The sequence below is a fragment of the Neoarius graeffei genome, chromosome 2, assembly GCF_027579695.1.
Source record: "Neoarius graeffei isolate fNeoGra1 chromosome 2, fNeoGra1.pri, whole genome shotgun sequence".
NCBI lineage: Eukaryota > Metazoa > Chordata > Actinopteri > Siluriformes > Ariidae > Neoarius > Neoarius graeffei.
In genome coordinates this window covers 26,009,802-26,033,351 of record NC_083570.1, presented here as the reverse complement: position 1 = coordinate 26,033,351, position 23,550 = coordinate 26,009,802, and the positions used below count along the sequence as shown (strand labels likewise).

General features: G+C 37.7%; 1 protein-coding gene across 4 annotated transcripts in view; it reads right to left on the bottom strand.

Annotated features, from left to right (window-relative positions):
• The window catches only part of myo6a (myosin VIa), a 249,236-nt gene that overhangs the window by 10,313 nt on the left and 215,373 nt on the right, over positions 1 to 23,550 (bottom strand). For 2 of the 4 annotated variants that reach the window (XM_060914027.1, XM_060914026.1), the window contains 5 exons: positions 21,764 to 21,799; positions 21,407 to 21,442; positions 11,501 to 11,539; positions 9,151 to 9,254; positions 6,387 to 6,518 (listed from right to left, as the gene is read on the bottom strand). In XM_060914027.1, coding sequence (XP_060770010.1) covers positions 6,387 to 6,518; positions 9,151 to 9,254; positions 11,501 to 11,539; positions 21,407 to 21,442; positions 21,764 to 21,799 — 347 coding nt within the window. The remainder of the gene's footprint in view (positions 1 to 6,386; positions 6,519 to 9,150; positions 9,255 to 11,500; positions 11,540 to 21,406; positions 21,443 to 21,763; positions 21,800 to 23,550) is intronic. The other 2 variants (XM_060914029.1, XM_060914030.1) reach the window with 2 other exon arrangements.

Below are 23,550 nucleotides of genomic sequence, written 5' to 3'. Positions count from 1 at the left end.
TCCTGTTGTCAATTAACGTTGTGTCCATGCATTTTGCAGTGAGGATGGAAGGTAGAAAAGGAGGGCGAGAGCAACGAGACAGGATCTCTCCTGACCAGAGCAAACGCGTGTGAATGAATAAATAAATCACCTAAAAGCTGTAGAAAAGAAGATTCACAATAAAGCTGTGTGTTAACGTCATCTCCCTCCTGCCATGCTTCAGTATTCCACCCACATCAGGGATACCACACCTTGCTAATGAAATCACATACGTATTTAAATGTAAAAAGACAAAATAAATATCGATGTGTGGTATGCAGGATGCACCTCTTCCCTCTGGTACATACTGTATTATAGCCCATAGGCCCATCCCCAGTTATGCGTCCTCCTTTCTTTCATCAAAAAAAATGGGGCTGTGATCATAACCATAAAAGTGGCATCATTGTGTGCTGAGCGTGCATAAACAAAACAGCTCTGTAAATAGCCAGGTAGTCTTTGCATCCTCCTCATCACCATGGCGACTCCCAGCACAGAAGCACAGCTAGAGGCTTGTAAACCCAGTCCACTCATAAGAGCTGTTTTTTTTTTTTTTAAATTTCATCAGCTATTAGGATCTAATGCAAATTTGCCAAATGAGATTGCTCAAACAAGACTGTCACTGCTCGCTAATAACTCAAGCAATATTTCCTCTTACTGATTAAAGGCAAAAATGATTAACACACAAAAGACCTACAACATTAACAGTGATAATGACATCAATATTATGTACTAGTCATTAAGATAAGGTAATTACGTTCAATCGTTTGGCGAACATCTGCCATTTGATTGAAATATACACAGTATGGCATATTGTCACAATGGAAAAGAAAAAAGGTGAGAACGAGATCTTCACATATACTCTCACTGGCCACTTTATTAGGAACACCACACACCCCTGCTTGTTTTATGCAGTTCTCTAATTAGCCAATCCCTTGACAGCAGCACAATGCATAAAATCACGTAGATATACAAATTAAGAGCTTCAGTTAATGTTCACTTCAAACATCAGAATGGAAAAAAATTGTCATGTCTGTGACTTTCACTGTGGCAATTGAGCCAGATGGACTGGTTTGAGCATTTCAGAAACTGCTAATCTCCTGGGGTTTTCACACACAACAGTCTTTGGACTTTACACAGAATGATGCCAAAAACATTGTGTTCTACGGGTGGAAAGAAACACCTTGTTGATAACAGAGGTCAGAGGAAAATGGCCAGATTGGTTTGAGCTGCCAGGAAGGATATAGCGACTCATAGCAACTCTTTACAACCGTGGTGAGCAGAAAAGCATCTCCGCATGCAAAAGCAGAAGACCACACTGGGTTCCACTCCTGCCAGCCAAGAACAGGAATCAAGAACAAGTTCTGATTAAAGTGGCCGGTGAGTGCGGGAGAGTGTATTTCAAATGTCACATGATGTTCTTTAACCTGATTTGTTTTGGGGTTTAAATTATTTATTATTGAGATATATACAGTACTTTCTGTGTGGAGTTTGCATGTTCTCCCCGTGGGTTTCCCCCGGGTGCTCCGTTTTCCCCCACAGTCCAAAGACATGCAGATTAGGTTAACTGGTGACTCTAAATTGACCGTAGGTGTGAATGTAAGTGTGAATGGTTGTCTGTGTCTATGTGTCAGCCCTGTGATGACCTGGCGACTTGTCCAGGGTGTACCCCGCCTTTCGTCCGTAGTCAGCTGGGATAGGCTCCAGCTTGCCTGCGACCCTGTAGAACAGGATAAAGCGGCTAGAGGTAATGAGATGAGATATATACAGTATATTGTTTGAGTAAAACTTGTCAACTATTGAAGAGTTGGACTGTATTTTTGAAGCAGAACTGATAACTAGGGGTGATCATGATCACTGCAAAGGAGGGGGGAAAAAAACAAAAAATTCCGTGTGTGAAAGTAATGAGAGCTGGGTTTCGCCATATAAAGGCAATGCACTGAAAAATTGCTATGAAATACAGAAACTATTGAGAGTCTTGCCAAAAATGGCATAAAGCTTTTTAAGTAGTTTTTTTAATGTATGAATATAATTTGAATTAATGAATATAATTATAGCAGAGATCCGTTGATTTCTCAAATCTAATTGGCTGGAAAGTGTTGATTAATTTTCTATAACAGCAGCTCTGACAACCATTCCATTTACAAGGCAAATCATAGGTTCCTTTATATTCAGTCTTTCCAAAACGCTCCACATCAAATGAATATAATTGTTGATATGGTGACGCTTTCTATGAGGAGACATTTACTTATCGTTTTGGAAGGAGTCTCCAATGTGAGTGCTTTGTAACAGATAGAGGTAAGCTTTCTAGTACAGAAATGTCTTCAGGACCGAGGAGATTGCATGTTCATATGATGAGTAACACGACAAGTTGCATTTTTGTTACTGATTTCAAGATCGAGGAGAAAAAGAGGCTGGCAAGAGAGTAGTTGTTTATTACTGTTTATAATAAGATCACAGACTATCCACAACATTAAACATAACTAAAAAGAGATGACGTAATACATTAAAAAAAAAAATCTAATAGAGTGGCAGCTACAATTAATTATTGACAGTCCACAATTAATTCTTGATACCTTTTCAGATTTGCCAATTAAAAACAATTTTACAAAGGTGATTTTCAGTTCCAACAGTTATTATTGGTTAATTAAATCAACTGGAAGACCCCCCCTTACCCTTTGATCTTGTCTGATGACACAGCTCATTATCTGTGATGGAATTTTTTTTTTCTTAGCACGATCAGCAATTTGAGAAAAACCCAGACATCATCGCAGGTAAGCATGATGGAAAGATCATGGACACGTTTTTACTTATCAAATTCACCGATATTTCATGATCTCCTTGTCAAAACCTACTTTGTTTCTTACTCTTTCATTTGACAGTCGCCATTTTGTATCTAAACGTGCATTTGAGAAGTCACGTGAGGTGTCGATAATAGTGATCACTTTCACCAGTGTCCACCATTAACAACACCCTGTGGAATTAAGTGACATTTACAACCCTTATGAATCAATCTTTGTGCAACATTGTTGAAGTAGATGAAGTACTTTTAAAAAATAAAAAGCGCTGTGATTGACAATTTTTTTCTGATTCATAACCGAATGGAATGTTTATAGAATATTTGGAATCCTATTGCAATAAATAGAATTAGACCAGAATAAAATTCCTAGCATATAATTAAAAAAAACCCAAACAAACAAAAAAACCCATGCTTGAAATATTCAGACTTTTCTATTCCATTCAGAATTTTTTTTCAGTTTATTGTAAATATCTACCACGTTACAATATCAGTAGACATTTTATATTTTTAGATGTAAATTACAATCCCAATTACAAAAAAAAAAAAACTAAAATAATCAACCTTTCCATGTGGTTACAATGTCAATGGCCTGTTGACATTTATTGGTAAACTAAGAAACTAGAAATGAATACAAACAACAACGAATGATTAACAAAATGTGATCTACAAAAGTACTTAGAAAGTGGAACAAAAAGATTTTCTCACACAGGTTAAACATTATCATTTCATTTATTTACAAGCATTAGAATTACTTCCTCATTTACGTAAGCACCGACATCGATATATTTATATAAAATATATTTTGTATTAAATAAGTCTATGTACAGCAAATTTTAAATAAAAACTGTTTTGTTAACTTAATACCAGATACCGCCACAAATTTTTTTTTCATAAATAATCATCTGGGTGTCGATAATTGTGGAGTGGTGTTGATAACTGTGGACAAAGGTGTCAATAATTATGGAATGGTGTCACGTGATCTGATGCGCTAAGTAATCAGGAATCAAGTCATTTTTTTCCAGTGGAAGTTTGAGTAATTATTAATGCACAATTTACATATTGAAATTTTTTTCTACTTTTGCAACAGCCAAAAGATCGTTAAGGTGTTGATAATTGTAGCTGCTATAAATGGTATAAGAGGAATAAAACACTTCAGGACATGCTGTTATAGGAAGCACATATCGTTGATTATTTTCCTATAACTGCATGTTTTATTGTTTACCCCACATATGAGGGGTGCGATCAGAAGGTTTTAACCTCCATGTGATCACAATAATAAAAGCACTGACAGGAAAAAGACTAAATCCTAATTTTATTACTTTAAATGATGACCTCAGGTACACAGAGAGGAATTCTACAATAATATTAAAACTGCATTATATTAGGAATGGGCTGTTTGTGTGTTTATGTAGATTTGCCAGATAGGGTTTTTGGGCACATAAAGAGAACTATCTGTGATGTTGACAGATGGTCTCGCTTAATTTTAGAAACTGGCAGATGAAAGGAGTGTGTAATTACAGGGTGACACATGCATACACACATCCACACATTCTGTATGTACACATACCCACACACGGCATGATGAATTTTCCTCAGCAAAGCCAAACTGTTCTATCGAGGACAGGAACGAATCGCAAATGGAAAACAATTAACTGTGATGCATCCGACTAGCCAAAGCAAAATTGTGAATAATGCTGCCTTTTGAGATACCAGGAGGATGCTATTCCTTGATTTCTGAATCTTGTTCCAGGTTTCCAGCATCAAATGTTTGCGTGTTGACCCAAGAATGCTAATTTAGACCTTTAGCTTGTAATATTTACTTCCTACTATCCACCTATGGGACACTGTCAACTAATCATGAAACAGACACTTTGTTAATTTGGAAATGGATGAAATCAATTCTACAATCAAAATGAACCATGTTCAAGACTGGGAATATTTTTTTTTAAATAGTTAACTGAACAGCTATTTTTAATAAATAAATAAATAAATAAATAAATAAATAAATAAATAACTCTTCTCAAAGGATCTCTGACCAGTCCCACCCACTCCTCTAGTTATTTTTGTGTTCCCTACTGCTGATATTTTTCTGACAAACTTGTAATGAATATTTCCAAATCACACAGGCTATTTAAACTACAGTGAACCTGACCAGTTACCATGCAAGCACTGTGAAATCAATGCGGTTAATGAAGGAAGTTTTACTTTCTCCCGCAAGCTTCATATCTAACTCCTGTATGAGACTGAATCACTGGATCCTCTGGTGTGTTTGTTGAGTCCAACAAGATTCCAATTGTGATGTCCATGTTTAAGTGTCTAATGGTTTTACAATTAAAAGCTTGAAATGCAATTTGTAACTTGTGTATGGCTATTAAAGCTGATATGTACTAATAAAACAACAAGAGTGCTCTGAGAGCACAATATTCCCCGCTGACAACTAGGCCATAACTCTGGTAAAATGTGACCGAATTGAACGAAATTGGAATATGCGCATTACCAGCATGTAACAAAGAATCCTGCCAAGTTTCATGAAATTCCTCCAAAAATTGTGAGAGGAGTTGATTTCAGAAGGTGAGTACCCTTCCTGGGATGGACGGACATCACCATGACATAATCCCCCTTCGGGCCTTTCAGCCAGTGGGCAATAAAACCAGCAATTTAAAAAAAAAAAAAAAAAAAAGCAGCCTAGTGACATCCTGAATCAGTTTGTTTTAACTATGAACTCAACTCTTTTTTTTTTTTCTTTTATTAAAGGAGAACTGAAGTCATTTTTAAACTCGCTTTATTTCTTAATTAACGTGTTATTCAATTACGTTTTTGGTTTTAGTAACCTTATATCGTGACTTGTATTGGCAACTAATTGCAATATTATACTTATCGGCCTGTTTGGTTTTTAGCCATGTTGAATTTAGTTCGTTTGGTCCACGGCAGGCGTCGCTTATCTACGCAATCTTCACGAGACTTGTGCAAGACTTCGAAATGTGAAGTGTCAGCACCACCATTTTGAAAACTGTTTTCCAAACTAAATATTGCACCAAAACGAGTTTAAATGACTATTACTGCCTACTTTTTTCAAACTTTCCTGATTGCTAACAAAACAAAATTTTCAGCTTGATTACATCAGCATTTGAAAGATGGCGCGTGCGTCTTGACAACGTTGGCAGATGTTGGTCACTTTAATTTCCGCTGTACGTTTTACTTCTGTCCTACGATGTCTCACACAGGTCTCAACGAATCTCGTTTACGGCAATTGCTTTGACATACAGACTGATATTACATAGCATATTTCAAACACTCAACTTGCTATAGCAGTAACAAAATAGCTATCAAAATGCAGTCCTATATTTAATAAAATGAGATCAATAGAATTTTCATGATAAAAAAAAAATTGCCTTCAGTTCTCCTTTAATGGTCGACTAGTAAAAACCCCTACCACTTACAATAGCTAACATTTGATTTGCTTCAACTTCCAACCCATGTAATCCTCATCAACCATAATGATTGTGACCTTTGTAGCTATTTTGTGTAGTGTGTCGCGTGAGCATATTGAATGTGAGGAGCTAGCTCTTACCGTAGTCTGTGACCGATTTGGGAGTCCTCTGCTCAGACTCAGTGTTCCGTTTCTTGTTCTTCGATTTCCAAGCATGGTAGACCTTCAGCCTGCGGTGAAACTCCTCTCGGCATGCAGCTAACAGCTCAATATCTTGAAGAAGGAGGAGATGAGAGAATAGTGAGGAGAAGTGAGGATCAGGATATAAATCGAGTGTCCCCAAAATTGGGTCAGTTCCCTGCAGCATTGGCTTGGCTCTTAACACAAGAGCTCGCTCTTTTTTTTTTTTTTTTAAACACAACAGGGAATGTGTGAGGTGAAAAATGATTGAAAGGATGTGCAGTCCCTCTAGAAAATCTGCACTAGTATTGTGCCTGGTGATCAATTTCAACTCCGGCAGAATACTGATGCCCTCTTTTGCTAATCCATCCCTTCTTCCCTTGGTGCTATGGACTACGAACAGCATCACTGCTTGATAGTTATGAAGGTCAGAAAACAATGAGTAAAGAACATGGAAGCTTCTTAGGCTCTGTCCTAATCCATATACTCCTTTCCCTATAAATCTGGAACACACAACTGCAAATACAGCTATGACTAACAAACCATTAAAATCAATTAAAAAACAAACAAACAAAAAAAAAAAAAACAACAAAAAAACCTGTCTATTAGTTGTATTGCCTTTTACTGGAAATGGCAGAGCACATTTCAGCAGAGGAAACCTACTCTAGGAAATCTCTAGTGAGATTGATCAATTTCATGCAAGTGATATTCTGATTTGTAATCATTTAATTGTGTGATACATCCTGGTTATGTTCATTAAGTGCCATGTATTGAGTTACCATATCTGGTTTTTCTAGGCGCATCACACATTTATGGTCATATTTATCAATCTACTCTGCCCTCTCAGAAAATATTATCTCGAGATACTTTGGACAAAAAGTTGCTAGAGCAGCAGCTACAATTATCGACAGTCCATAATTAGACACCTTTTCAGATCTACAAACAAACAAACAAATAAATAAATTTACAAAAGGTGGAGTTTCAGTTATCTCATCTCATTATCTCTAGCCGCTTTATCCTGTTCTACAGGGTCGCAGGCAAGCTGGAGCCTATCCCAGCTGACTACGGGCGAAAGGCAGGGTACACCCTGGACAAGTCGCCAGGTCATCACAGGGCTGACGCACAGACAACCATTCACACTCATTCACACCTACGGTCAATTTAGAGTCACCAGTTAACCTAACCTGCATGTCTTTGGACTGTGGGGGAAACCGGAGCACCTGGAGGAAACCCACGCGGACACGGGGAGAACATGCAAACGCCGCACAGAAAGGCCCTCGTTGGCCACGGGGCTCGAACCCAGACCTTCTTGCTGTGAGGCAACAGCGCTAACCACTACACCACTGTGCCGCTTGGAGTTTCAGTTACAACAGTTATTATTGGTTAATCAATCAATCAACCGGAAGATCCCCCTCACCCTGTCGTCTGATGACAGCTCGTTGCCTGAGATGGAATTTTTTTCGCATGATCAGCAAGATGAGAAAAACCCAGACGTTATCATCGCAGGTAAGCATGGTGGAAAGATCATGGACGTGTTTTTACTTATCAAATTCTCCGATATTTCATGATCTCCTTGTAGAAACCTACTTTGTTTCTTACTCTTTCATTTGACAGTCGCCATTTTGTATCCAAACATGTGTTTGAGAAGTCATGTGAGGTGTCAATAATAGTGATCACTTTCACCGGTGTCCACCATTATCAACACCCTGTGGAATTGATATTTACAACTGTTATGGATCGATCTTTGTGTAACATTTTTGAAGTAGATGAAGTACTTTATAAAATCACAGCACTTTTATTTTTTTAATCTTTTTTTTCTGATTCATAACAGAATGGAATGTTTATAGAGTATTTGGAATCCTATTGCAATAAATAGAATTAGACCAGAATGAAATTCCTAGCATATAAAAAAAAATTACATGCTTGAAATATTCTGATTTTTCTATTCCATTCAGATTTTTTTTCAGTTTGTTGTAAATATCTACCACATATTACAATATCAGTAGACATTTTATATTTTTAGATGTAAAAATATAAAGCTCTGGTTCGAGAAATGACATGCGACCTTTGACCTGGATTTCCATGTGGTTACAATGTCAATTGCCCGTTGACATTTATTGATAAACTACAAAACTAGAAATTATTACAAACAACGAATGATTAACAAAATGTGATCTACGAAAATACTTCAAAAGTGGGTAGAAAGTGGAACAAAAAAAAATTTGACACAGGTTAAACATCAGTTCATTTACTTACAAATATTAGAATTACTTCCTCGTTTACATAAACACCAACATCGATATATTTATATAAAAGATATTTTGTACTAAATAAGTCTATGTAAAACAAACTTTACATAAAAGCTGTTTTAAACTTAATACCACATACCAATTATTTATTTATTTTTATAAATAATCATCTGGATGTCGATAATTGTGGAACGGTGTCGATAACTGTGGACAAAGGTGTCGATAATTGTGGAACGGTTTCATGTGGTCTGATACGCTAAGTAATCGGGAATCAACTCGTCCCCCCCAGTGGAAGTCTCAGTAATTATTCATGCACAATTTACATATTGAAAAAGTTTTTTCTACTTTTGCAATGGCCAAAAGATTGTCAAGGTGTCGATAACTGTCGCCGCCGCTCTAGTAATGTCCATCTTAACATAAACAACTAAAACACCTGATAGATGGGCCACTGTCTTTCTCCGTTATAGATGTCTTACCGCAGGAAGTGTTGATGGCGTCTCGGAGCTCTGCGTACTTCCACTTGCTAAGGTCGTGCTTCTTGGTGCCGGCTGCAGTCTTCGTGGCTTGTACCTGCCGACCTCTGGCATCACCACCGCAAGTAAAAGACAACAAGAAAAGCACAGCATAGAGGGATTTAGAAACAGCACACAGATTCTCATGCCAAAGTTTTCCCACTTATGAAGAACAGGTCACTGGAGATGTAGTTAAAGCCAGATATTAAACAGGAAAGAACAAAAGGTTAGTTGGGATCAATTAAGCTGGTACCTAAGGGTGCAGTTTAAAACACACATGAAGGTTATTGTATATGGTTGCAGCAAATGGGTATAAACAGGTTTAATGATTATAAATTTTAGCACAGAAAGAAGTTTCATAAAAGACACACACTCCAAACTTCCTAGCTTGAGCTGTCTCACCTTCCGCTCTTCCTCTTACACCTTTAAATGATCCGCCTACATCCACCCACCCTCTAATCAGTTTGCTGGATCACAACTTCCACTCCGTAAATGGGTCTAACACTTTAATGGCTACCTGAAGATCTGTGAGGCTTGAGATGCCTAAGAAAGAAAGGTGACAGCGACCTGGCTGATCCCTGCCAGAGTTTACTGGCAGCCCACTGAAGCCTTTTAGTGCAGGGGATTAACAATGAAGCCACTTGTTAATGCCACTCTGTCACTGTATCTCTAAACAGGCTTAAAACTATCTACCGTGGCATCGCTTTCAGCTCCCTGGCACAGTTGGGTAGGAAATAGTTGAGCTCTGCCTTTATGGACAGCCTGAGAATCAATACAGTATACTTCTTTTCTCGGTAAGTGAAGAAGACAATTAGGCATGTCTTGATAAGCCTTTTTTGAGATGCCACGGTATTATCCTGAGTAAACTTATTGAGTTCAATTCTGGATTCTGATTGGTCAGAAGGAGTTGATTAATGATGTTTATATGCAAATAAACAACTTTTTTCGGTGGTTACAGTAACTCCGCTTCACACTACGCTACATAACAGCAGTCACTGATTTTTCCTACAACAGTGTTCGATTTTATTTTTCTTATATAACCATTCTTACTACCTCTGTTTCATCCTTATACAAATTTTTGTTCATGTAGCATATGCAATGCTAGGTAGCATTAGTTAGATAGATAGCTATTAGGCATGTAAAAATTCACCCAAATCAAGATTCGATTCACGATATTGGGTTCACAATTTGACTTTCCAAGGATAACTTTTGTTTCATAACCAACAATAATTATTATAAAGATGGAGTAAAATAGCATATTATCTAAAATATTCCTTTTATTAAAAATGGAAAAAAAAGTTAGTAACAAATAGGCCTTTTTGTAATAAACTTTAATGAACATTTGTACTTCATCCATTTGCTTCATTTCTTTAGCTTTCAGCAGTCTGTAAAAAGAAAAGTCTGATTTCTTGTCATCTATTTGTACAGGCAATCAATAGCTCTTTCCCATTTTAGATATTTTTTGTGCCTTTTCGCAGCATTAGTGCTGTGTTATTTCCATCTATGGTGAAGTCACATGTATTCCAGCTATTGTACGTTACTGTGCCCTCTGCTGTCTAAACAATTCTTTTACAAATAGGGAAAATTAAGAGCTTACACAGCCTGATAATTGCAGGTCATTTTTTTATTTCATCAATTTGAATCATCATAAATTTGTATTCGTGATTTATAGTTGCACAATATATATCGTTACATGCCTAATAGCTATACCACATCTGAGAATTTCTCCCTTATAAATAAATACATAAATAAATAAATAAATAAATAAATAAAAATCAAGGATAACCAAGGCAAAAAAATTAACAAAATCTTTTAGATTTCTAAATGTCTATTAACCTTGTTTTCCAAGACTGTGTCAAGCAAATGCAGGTATTCCCAAATCACGTGCATATTTTTTAATTCAATGATCATAATATAATAAATCATGGAAATTTTGATCATGTAAAATAATGCAACAAAAACAAACAAAACATGCAGTATCATTATCTAGAAGGAACTGGTAACTCGACCTAATGGAAAAGGACTCTTGGTGAATAACAACATGCACATAAAGCACCATACAATTCCTTCCATAAGTATTGCAACACTGTTTAATCAGGACTGATCTGAAAGGCTTGAAGAACAGACTGATCAATTTCTTCATTCATGTATTGATTAAATGTCAACACCTGCATCCAGTATTCAATTGGAATTGACCCCCAAACTAATTAATTTAAATTGATTAAAAAAAAATTAAATTAAGGCTTTGTTTGTGGCTGATTCTTGTTGGTCATAATGATGAGTCGATAGGGGTGAATTGAGCTGCTCAACCCACCTAGCAAGAAGCTTGGACATTTCCTGGGCCATTTCTTCCCTGTATGGCGTGATAAAAGCAGCACACACACACACATACACACAAGTTAAAATATCATTCAGTACTTATGTTCACCCTGTATACATTATCCAATTTGGGGTGTGTATCTGTGTATTCAAGCCAAATGCATGTCCATACCTTTGTCCTAGAGAGTAGTGAATCCTACGCTTGAACTAAAAAATTACCTGGATCATTGTAATTAAAGACCGATTCTAACTGGAGTGACCTGAAAAGTAGTGTGCTTAGGGCTGTATTTAGAAGTTCCAACTTGAGTCCAAAAGTTAGATCAATATCTAAGTTCCTTGGACTCAGAGTTGGTTTGGGCAAGTAAATCAGTTGCCCTCCTGGTAACCTGCATGTACTGTAGTTCATGCCTGTACAAGTGGCAACTGGTTCTTAAAAACAAACAAAAAAACAATGCTGTACTAATGTGACAATGTATGAATTGGAAGATAAATCTCTAATACTCAATATCTTGCTGTATGAATAATCATAACTAAGGATTACATGTCTCACTGCAAATTTGATTTCTTTCAAATCGTATAAAATAGCACTTGATCCAGCACATCCTATTATTTTACATTTTAATATACACAATTAACGTAGCCACCAAGATACCAAATCAACATCACAACACCAACATGTACAGGGGACATAAACATTTTTAATATACACAAGACCAAAGAGTTGGCCTAGTGGTTAGCATGTCCGCCTCTCAACTGGGAGACTGAGAGTCCTACTTGCGGTCAGGTCATACCAAAGACCATCATAACAAGAGTGCTCTGAGAGCACAATATCCCCCCACTGGCGACTATATCTATGCTATAAAGTGCTTAATACACCCTTGTGAAATTGTCAAAGTACAAGTGTGGTAATCAAGGGCCATAACTCTGGTGTACTGTGACAGATTTGAACGAAATAATATGCACATTAGCGACATATAGCAAAGCCTTTCGCAAAGTTTTGGAAAATTCCCGCAAAAATTGTGAGAAGAGTCGATTTCAGAAGACGAGCACACTTTCATGAAATTGTCAGAGTACAAGTTTGGAAATCAAGGGCCCTAACTCTGAAAAAATTCAACCAAACTGAACTAAATTGTAATATGTGCATTACCAACACAAAGCCTTTTGCTAAGTTTCGTGAAATTCCTCCAAGAATTGTGAGAGGAGTTCATTTCAGAAGACAAGCACGCCCTCATGAAATAGTCAAACTACAAGTATGGTAATCAAGGGCTATAACTCTGGTAAAATGCGACTGAGTTGAGCAAAATTGTAATATGCGCATTACTGACATATAACAAAGAATTCTGCCACGTTTCATGAAATTCCTCCAAAAATTGTGAGAGGAGTGGATTTCAGAATGTGAGTACCCTTCCTCGGACGGACAGACAGACGGGCGGACAGACAGACGGGCGGACATCACCACGACATAATTTCCCTTCGGGCCTTTCGGCCAGTGGGGGAAAAAAAAAAAAGGTATCTACTGCCATCTGACAAGGCTGCAATACAGATGCGAGTAGGGAATCAAACTCAGTTTCCAGAGGACCAGCCCCCCACTGTAACCCTAGCAATGTAATAGGCCGAGGGCTGCAGAAACTGAGATCGGCGCCACCCGACATGCCTTGATGGCACGAGAAGGACTTTGATTTGATTAATATACACAATTAACGTAGCCACCAAGATACCAAATCAACATCACAACATCAGTGAGTACATGGGACAAACTATTTTATTGTTTTATCAAATGAATAAAAATATGCAAATGTTTTGGTCGTAAAAAGAAAAATGTTGCTATGGTTTCAAGAATAAACTGACCAAGCACTAATCAAGCGAATTCAGAACTTTATCCACAAGCAGTTCAGCCTTCCAGAAAAGCAAGGTCTCCGATCAAGATGCTGTCTCATCCTATCAGCTCATTAACTCATCACTAATCCAATTCTAAATACGGCCCAAGGCGAGCATGGTCATTTACTCCTTACTTAGATTCTGAAATGATGGATAACAAGAGTGCTCTGAGAGCGCAACATCCTCTACTGGCAAATAGACCACAACTCTGGTAAAATGCGACTGAATTGAACGAAATTGCAATATGTGCATTACCAACATATAATAAAGAATCCTGTCAAATTTCATGAAATTTCTCCAAAAACTGTGAGAGGAGTTGATTTCAGAAGGTGAGCACCCTTCCTGGGGCGGACGGACATCGCCACGACATAATCCCCCTCCGGGCCTTTCGGCCAGCGGGGGATAAAAATTGAGGGAAGTTGATTTCAGAAAGCAAGTACACCTTGATGAAATTGCCAAAGTACAAGTTTGTTAATATTCAAGGGCATAACTCTGGTAAAAATTTGCCCGAATTAAACGAAATTTCAATATGCGTATAACTGTCATAAGGCATTTTGGCAAATTTGGTGAAATTCCTCCATAAATTGTGAGAGGACTTGATTTCAGAAGGAAAACACTCATGGAATTGTCAAAGTATAATTTTGTTAATCAGGGGCTGTAACTCTAGTAAAATGTGACCGAATTGAACAAAATTGCAATATGCGTATTACCGACATATAACAAAGAATCCCGCCAAGTTTCGTGACAATCCTCCAAAAATTGTGAGAGGAGTTGATTTTAGAAGGTGAGCACCCTTCCCAGGACGGACGGACGGAAATTGCCACGACATAATCCCCCTCTGGGCCTTTCGGCCAGTGGGGGATAAAAATGAGTACTTAAAATGAGCCCAATACTCGATTAGCCAAAAATGCTATTACAGCTAACCTATATACACCCTCACTGGACTGTTTTTAAAATTTAAGTCTGTACTCCAAAAAAACAAGGTCAGTTGCAGTATTTCCATCTGTATTGGCTGAAACTTTGTTGTTGTTTTTTTATAAACACAACATACATCACATACCATATCCTCAGAAGTGAGGGTCACATTCCTTAGATGGACAATGCAGGTCTTGTTCTCTTTGAATTCTAATATCCAACCATAGGACAAACAGTGCTGTGTCAGTGCAGGGACGAGTGTGCCTCCACATTCATCACTCCCTAATCCTATTCTTTTATTTATGAAGAAGTGATTGCATTAGCCAAGCAAGCAGAGGTCTTGAGAGACAGAGTGAGTGTGAGGAGTGAGAGTGTGTGCGCGCGCATTATACCTCACAAATCAGTCACGCAGTGACGACGGATCTGGAGGTCTAGAGCTATTAAAATGAAATCCTTTATAAATGATACAGCACATTAACCAAACAAACCGCAGTGTTACAGCAGCGCTACCCTTCAGAGTCAGAATGTGCATAAAGCTGTGCGCGCGCGCGTGTGTGTGTGTAGAGCTCAACATCAAAATGTGGGAAGAGGTCGGATATTCTGTGTCTGTGTGTCAAGGTAATTGAGACAGGTCAAGTTTTCTTGGCAAGTCGATTCTTAACAACTTGAATGGTTGTGTAGAGGCTAGGTAAGCTTTGCCCTGGAATCCAAATTGTGTGTGTGTGTGTGTGTGTGTGTGTGTGTGTGTGTGTGTGTGTGTGTTTTAGCCTTTTGTTCCTTATAATGGGCCTGTGTTTGTATAAATCAAATTGAAAATTTGGTGCATGCACAGTACGGCTTATTTGCATTTGGTGACGCCCACACAATTCCATAAAAGGAAAACTTAAAGCACTGAAAATGGCGTAAATAGCCAAAAAACAAGACGTTCTAAGAGGTAGAAGTGAAAGGTATTTTGACTCACATCTAAGTCATTATTTAACAGCAAAGAAGAAAAAAAAATACTATACCTATTATGGACATAGATTGCACCAAGAACATCACACAGGGAAATACATAAATTTTATAAATCAAGCAAAGTGTCTTTATTGTGACTTGGCCAGAAATTTCTCGCAAATCAATGCATCTTTCCTGAAAAGGAATTGGAAAAGCAGGAGGAGCAACAGGAAGTCACACTGTACATTACATTACAGGCATTTAGCAGATGCTCTTATCCAGAGCGATGTACAAAATATCCAAAGCAGCCTGGGGAGCAGTTAGGCGCCTTGCTCAAGGGCACTTCTGCCATTCCTGCTAGTCCAGGGAATCAAACCAGCAACCTTTTGGTCCCAAAGCTCTAACCATTAGACCATGACTTCCCCACAGTACATTAAGCAGTATATGGCACACTGTAGCTTGAGACATACCAGATTAGTCACTTATCAGTCTCTAAGTGCTGGCTTTATTAAAATGTAAAGTGCGCATTAAAACATGGTTCTGTTTGCTGCAGAAATCTATTTATTGGACACTGCAGCTTGTCCTCCTTTTATACAGCGGCACTCTAAACTGAATGACTGGTCTTATTTGTTTTAATTTGCGGATTTATGGTGACCGGTTATTTTCATATTCAATATTTCTATAGTTAATGCAATTAATATGAAATGGCTTGGTTTCACAAAATTTTACATGCATTTGCGTGTGTAACCAATAAGCATGGAATGATTCAACGTAATTCACGATTCAATTCGATTCACAATACTGGGTTCACGATTCGATTTTCCCATGATATTTTTTGAAAAAAAAAAAAAAAATGAAGAAAATGTTATTACCAAAGCAAAATGGAACATTTATTTTCCTATTCATCAAGTTAAATATTGCTTTTGTTGAATAAAATATGCTTTTGTTTCACTTTCTTCAGAATTAACAATAATTATTTACTCAGATTTGTAAAGGCTGGAGTAAAATATAATAGCCTATTAATGAAAATATTCATTTTATTAAAAATGAAAGTTAATAACAAGTAGGCAATAAACTTATGAACATTTGTACTACCTCCATCTGCTTCTCTTTTCTTTAGCTTTCAGCAGTCTGTTAAAAAGAGCTTGGGTTTCTTTTTAAATCTGTTTGTACAATCAATTGCTCAACAGCTCTTTCCCATTTTAGATCTGTTTTTTTTCTCATCACAGCATTAGAGCTGTGTTACTTCCACCCAGGGTGAAGTCGCGAGCATTTCCCCAATTTTACATTATGGGGCCCTCTGCTGTCTTAACAACGCAATTACAGGTAAGAAGAAAGACGTAGTGGATGTTCATTATGTCTAACTATTACAAATATTTTAAGTTCGTTTCTTAGACAAGGATATTTTTTAAGCTTGTTACCTCGTTAACAGTTTCGGCGAGAATCTCCCGCCTTCTTCAGAAACAGTCACCAGATGTCGAGTGGTGACGTGCCTTATCAGCTGATGTTGCGTTACGGAGGCGTGAACGTCCCGCCCCATTTGACAGGTAGTTCACGCCTCCTGCTGTCAGGTCGCTCCTCCAGGACGGCACTCCAGGTGTGCGACAGTGCATACGCTCCCTCGTCCCGGTTCATCGTCCTCTGCGCCCGCTTGCGCAGATTCCAGCGTTGGATTTTAGAGGCAGTGGAGATACGCAAGCGGGCGCAGAGGACGATGAACCGGGACGAGGGAGCGTATGCACTGTCGCACACCTGGAGTGCCGTCCTGGAGGAGCGACCTGACAGCAGGAGGCGTGAACTACCTGTCAAATTGGGCGGGACGTTCACGCCTCCGTAACGCAACATCAGCTGATAAGGCACGTCACCACTCGAGATCTGGTGACTGTTTCTGAAGAAGGCGGGAGATTCTCGCCGAAACTGTTAACGAGGTAACAAGCTTAAAAAATATCCTTGTCTAAGAAACGAACTTAAAATATAGGTAAGAAGAAAGATTATGCAGCCTGATAATAATCACAATTAAATTTTTATGTCATCGATTCAGATCATAATAAATTTGTATTGCAATTTATCGCTGCAGAAGACATCATTACATGCCTACACTGGGTGAAAATGTGAATTTAATTGCATGCAATCTAAAGGATCTAATCTAGCCTTAAAGGTAGACTGCCTTTCAGATTTTTCAAGTGTTGGTCATAAGAATTTTCCTGACACCCAAATGTTTTTGTTTAGTGGACCGAAAGCTACTGAATTTGAATCACAGACTTCCAATTTTATTAGCTTTTTGTTTTTAAATAAAACAATTAATGAATGTAAGGCCATGTGGTCCTAAATTCTCAGCTATTTTTTCCTGCTTCACCATGACTCAATTCAAGATAATTCAAGATCATGTGGTGGGCTTTCCGACAAGTTTGCGCAAAGCATTGTGGGATACAAATTTGAAACCGGAGAGAAAAATGGAGGATGCGAGTGTGTAAATGAAATGTAAAAGACCGACAGTAATGGAAAGCGAGGAGAAAAGACGTTATGTTGCGAAGGAAAGGAAACGCAGGACCAAACTAATAAATATCGGCGGTCAGCGAGCACCTCGGTGTGATCAGCTGTTCGTTTAGCAACAGAATGATGTAACTGTCAGTGCACAGTCAAGGTGAACCTGCGCATGCGCACACGGACTTCCTCTGTCTGCTTGACTGCGCGAAGCGAGCAATTTCATGCATTATTTGCTCGGGAATCCCCTCAAATTAAATAACTTCCTAGCCACAAAATGGCCTGATATTTTGCGAGACATTACAGAAATAAACATGCATCACAATGACCAAATTTCAGAGGAAACTAAATTTCACCGATTTTATGAAATCGAAAGGCCGTCTCACTTTAAAGGAATCTTATATTTGTGTATTTAAGTTACCTTTAAGACCAGCTCTTAAATTTAGTAAATCAATTTAAGTACATTTACTGATTTATTTTTTTTAATTCATAACATGCTAGTAATTTTAAGACCCGTTGGTAATTCTTAAAAGTAATATTGACTAAGTGCATTTAAATGTTTAAATTTAGTCACTAAGTGACATCTTAAAATGCTCTTTTTAACAGCATTTCATTATCTTTAAGAAGTCATGGAAAGTCACTTAAAGTTTTATGATAAAAAGTTAAGTAAATACACAAATTTAGCATTTCATAAACTTTTAGGATACTTTGAAAATAGTTTAAAGCTGTTAATTCATCTAGTGTTAGTAACTAAAAACAGACAAGTGATTTAAACTTGATAGCGTAATCTATACATATGAGTCACTGCACTTTTATGATTTAAAGTTGATCAATCGAAGGTTCATGTTAGTTAGTTTTGGAATGCATAAATTTAGACATGCTCAGGAACCTGAGTAGGATATGAAAACTCTTCCCAATATCAGATTTTCATCAACACCAAATCCCTTGTGTACATGCTCCTATGAACGATTTATGACTAAAATTCATTTAAATCCAGCTTGATACATGTGGCCCATTAATTGTAAAACTTGGGAATTTCCAGTTTGGCTTCACAAACAAAGAACAAAATACTTTCATTTTCAAAACTAAAATAGCCCAAATGATTTTGCTTACTAACACTAAGACTTGGGTTAGCGCTATTTAGCTCATGTAATCCATAAACCAAAGGACATACCAACACAATCAGTTGTCAGGACTAACTACTACTGCTCAAGCGGTCTCAAATTTTATAAAATTTGATTAAAAAAAATTTTTAAAAAAGGGGCCCCATGTTTAACTTTTATTAAACTTAATTCTAAGCATCTTGGTGAAATTATGGCTGTTTCACTTGAAGTACGTGTGAATCATCTTTCAGCTGCTTCCGTTAGGGGTCACCACAGCAGACCTGTTCCGCATATTTGATTTGGCGTAACTTTTTTAAAAACACCAGATGCCCTTCCTGATGCAACCCTCCCCAACCTATCTGGACTTGGGACTGGCACCAAGTATACACTGGCTTGTGCAACTCCAGTGGCTGGGTATTTTTACCTAACCTGCATGTCTTTGGACTGTGGGGGAAACTGGAGCACCCAGAGGAAATTCATGCAGACACAAGGAGAACATGCGAACTCCACAGAGAAAGGCCCCTGTCGGTCATGAGGCTCAAACCCAGAACCTTCTTGCTGAGAGGCGACAGTGCTAACCACTGCACCATCGTGCTGCCCTACAGCCTTTACTTTCATATTTTATATACAAATTTAAAACTGCCAAATTTCTAGTTTAATAGAAATATGATGTTTAATTATCAGGACAAAGTACAACAGAATTGTAGAACCTATGAAGTCCCCTATGGACACCTAGGATTCTAACCCCCAAAATTTTTTTTTATATATATATATATATATATTAAAAATTAGTGCTGTCAAAAATGTCACGTTATTAACGCGTTAACTTGACTCAATTTTAACGGCGATAATTTTTTTATCGCGAGATTAACGCTCTGTGACATGTAGGTTTTTCATAAGCTTTTGAAACTGCCAGGAACTTGGAACAAAGACTTTGCAAAAAAACCGATAGCAGCTAGACTGTAATGCCACGCCCCGCACAGCCAGAGTCCTCTGCCCTCCCCAAAAAACCAGCGCGGGCAGGGCACGCTAGTAGAGATGGGATTTATGGTTCTTTGATGGGATCCGCATCTTTGTGATCCGTTCTTTGAAAAGAGCCGTTCAAAAGACTGGCTCATTTGGCTCTTTTTAAATATTTATTCAGTTTTAAGAAGACAGCGTCTAAAGAAGCCAGATCCCTCTGAACTGTAAACTCAATGCTATCCCAGAAATCCTTCCTGTAATATGCAAATTTGGCCGCCTCTGATTGGACAGCACGACGCATCAACAGGCAGAAAGTGTAAAAGTACAAAATGTGTTAAGTGAGCTGAAACAGTAAAGATCAGATTCAATGCAATATTTATCAACGAACAACTTAAACTTAATATAATAGTGTACTTTATATTATAATCAAGCATGTCAAGCCTACCATCACTGTGTAACCTATCTCTCTGATTAGAGACTAACTCAAACAGTAGATCATTTCACTCATGGTTCTCTTGCTAGCCCCGCTCCGGTGTTCGGCTTAGGTTTCACTTTGCAGTGGCTGTGTCAAGACGTGTTATGCTTTGCAATAAAAAAAACAAAACAAAACATTGGTATAAAGCAAGCCCATTCACTTTTTTATGCTGATAAGAGAATTACAATGTTTTTTTATGTGACAAAAATGTGCGATTAAATTGCGATTAATCGCAAGTTAACTATGACTGTCGCGACATTAATCGCGATTAAATATTTTAATCGCTTGACAGCACTAATATAAATATAAATAAATAAAAGCCAAAAGAAAGAACCAACCAACCAAAACAACAAACCATCCAAGTGACTACCTAAAACAACCAACAAATAACTAAATATTTCTCTGTGAAGTTAAAAATGGTGGATTTTGGATCATAAGTAGTGTAATGAATGTAAAATTTAACCAAATATCATCAGCAGAAAAGATTTTAAAATGTAAATAATAAATAAACCCCATTCTGTTAACAACAACAAGTGCTCCGCGAGCACAATATCCCCCGCTACAGTATACTGCAAGCGAAATTGCAGTATGCATGTTCTATACCAAAGCCTTTTGTCAAGTTCCATGAAATTCCTCCAAAAATTGTGAGAGGAGTTGATTTCAGAAGGTGAGAACCCTTTCTGGGATGGACTTCACCACGACATAATCCCCCTTTGGGCTTTTGTGCTAGCAGGGGATAGCTTTATGCTAATTCTGTTTGTGTTCTGTTTATTAATAATCTAATACTTTCAAAAACTACCCATGAAAACGTTGAGCATGTCTGAAAGATTTACAGAAAAAGAAACTTTTATGACGCTGTGTGATGAGAAGGCCTGTCTTATGCTAACATAGATGTGTGTGTTTGGCAAGACGGCAATGCCTCATGTTAGGTAAGGTTGTTTGAAGCTCAGTTTTGCAGTGCAATGTGTCTCTGTACAATCCTACATGATCTCTCTAGCAGATGTTACAGTATGACTATGTGCTAACACCACATGCTAGTCAATCTGGCTTCAAGTGTAATCTGTGTTTTACACATTTAAAATGTATGATATTAAAGTTAACAGTGGCTGCACTTGAACAGAAGAGATGTAATAACGAGCTGTTAACCTACATGGTCACACCCTTGAGTTTTTGTGGTGCAGGAACACTGCGAAAACAGAAAACATAGTTAAATAAAGCACCGACGAACACAATCTGAGTTGGGAAAAGATTGATTGCTTCTCCCGGATTTCCAGAATTTTTTTTCTTTGCCATTAATGCAAAGACTGAAATCAAAAAAAAAAAATCTGTTTTAATTCCTATTGAGATGTTTAACAAGTAAACATCCATGATGTTAATAGCTATGCATTAGTGGGAAGCAGTTCAGAGGCGTGCATGATGAGCAGATTGGTGATGCATGCTGGGTAATGTGATCTATGAGGTCAGATTGGGGACAGGTTAAGTTTGAGTTGAAGGGTCTGTATCTTACGTTGCTCTCTCGGGGGATGATGGGACACTGTCATTACTGAGAGAAAAGAATACAAAAATAAGAAGATTAAAAAGAGGTTAAAATGTTTTCTGTTGGATGAAGCTCATCAGAGAGATAACTGCCTTGATCAGACCAGTGAGCTGCTGAGCAGCTACGAATTTTCATCTTGACCAAGTGCATCCAAGCTGCTTAAAATGAGATGCACAGTAATAACAGCATATTTACTGCACACTGAAACTAATCACTGGCGTGATGTGGTTTGACATTGACCTGAGGCTCATTTCATTTTCCCACAACAGTGAGTTTTAGTTTATCTATGAACTGTTATTCATCTTATACCACAACTTGCCAAATGTAATATTTATTGAAGTAGGAAACATCATACTTTTTTTTCTTTAATCCACTGATGGTTACATTTAATGTTAAATGCAACACCCACCCATTTTAACAACATTGTTTTATTTTCTACAATTTGGATTTGTTAATATCCTTCAATTTTTAAGGTGTCTGTAACTCACTTTGGACAATGAAAATTGTTTTTAAATGCGAGATAAGGCTTTTTTTGTTAAATAATACATTTTAAATCCATTTAACAGTGCTGTGGTATAAGAGCGAAATATTACAGTTGCATACATCATATCAAGTCTCAACACAAGATGAAGTTTTTGTGACTTATATGAAAGAGATAAGAGCTTATCATTACATACGAGTGTTCAAAAATAAAGTTGTACCCTTTTTTTATTTCAAAATCACAAGGCATTAAAGGAGAACTGAAGGCAAACTTATCAAAATTCTATTTCTCATTTTATTAAATATCTCATCTCATCTCATTATCTCTAGCCGCTTTATCCTTCTACAGGGTCGCAGGCAAGCTGGAGCCTATCCCAGCTGACTACGGGCGAAAGGCGGGGTACACCCTGGACAAGTCGCCAGGTCATCACAGGGCTGACACATAGACACAGACAATCATTCACACTCACATTCACACCTACGGTCAATTTAGAGTCACCAATTAGCCTAACCTGCATGTCTTTGGACTGTGGGGGAAACCGGAGCACCCGGAGGAAACCCACGCGGACACGGGGAGAACATGCAAACTCCACACAGAAAGGCCCTCGCCGGCCCCGGGGCTCGAACCCAGGACCTTCTTGCTGTGAGGCGACAGCGCTAACCACTACACCACCGTGCCGCCTTTATTAAATATAGGAATGCATTTTTGACAGCTATTTTGTCACTGCTATCAAAAATAGCAGTGACAAAAAAAAGTGTTTGAAATATGCTATGTAATATGTCAGTCCATATGTCAAAGCAATGGCCATAAACGAGATTCATTGAGACCTGTGCGAGACATCGTGGGACAGAAGTAAAACGTATAATGGAAATCAAAGTGACCGACATCTGCCAACGTTACCTGTGTCCGAAATTGCTCACTTGTTCACTACTCCCTATATAAGGAGTTACTATATAGTGAGCTCATTGGTAAAATGAAAAAAAAAAAACAAACAAACCCCGCTTTCGGACACTAGCCCATCGCGCTGGTATTTACGTCATTACTGTCGCACAATTAAATTGTGCCAGATCAGTCAGCTGGTAGGTTTTCAAAATAATAAAATGCATGCATGTATTTTTGTGATAAATACATATTATACTGAGCGTATTTCCCACATTAATAAATACAAGTACCTGCATCTTTCAGTTTTTTTTTTTTTTAAATCAAGGCTGAATACTTTCTTCTTTGCCGCTGCCTTTTATTAAATCAAATTTAAGACTTTTAATTTGATTTCTTT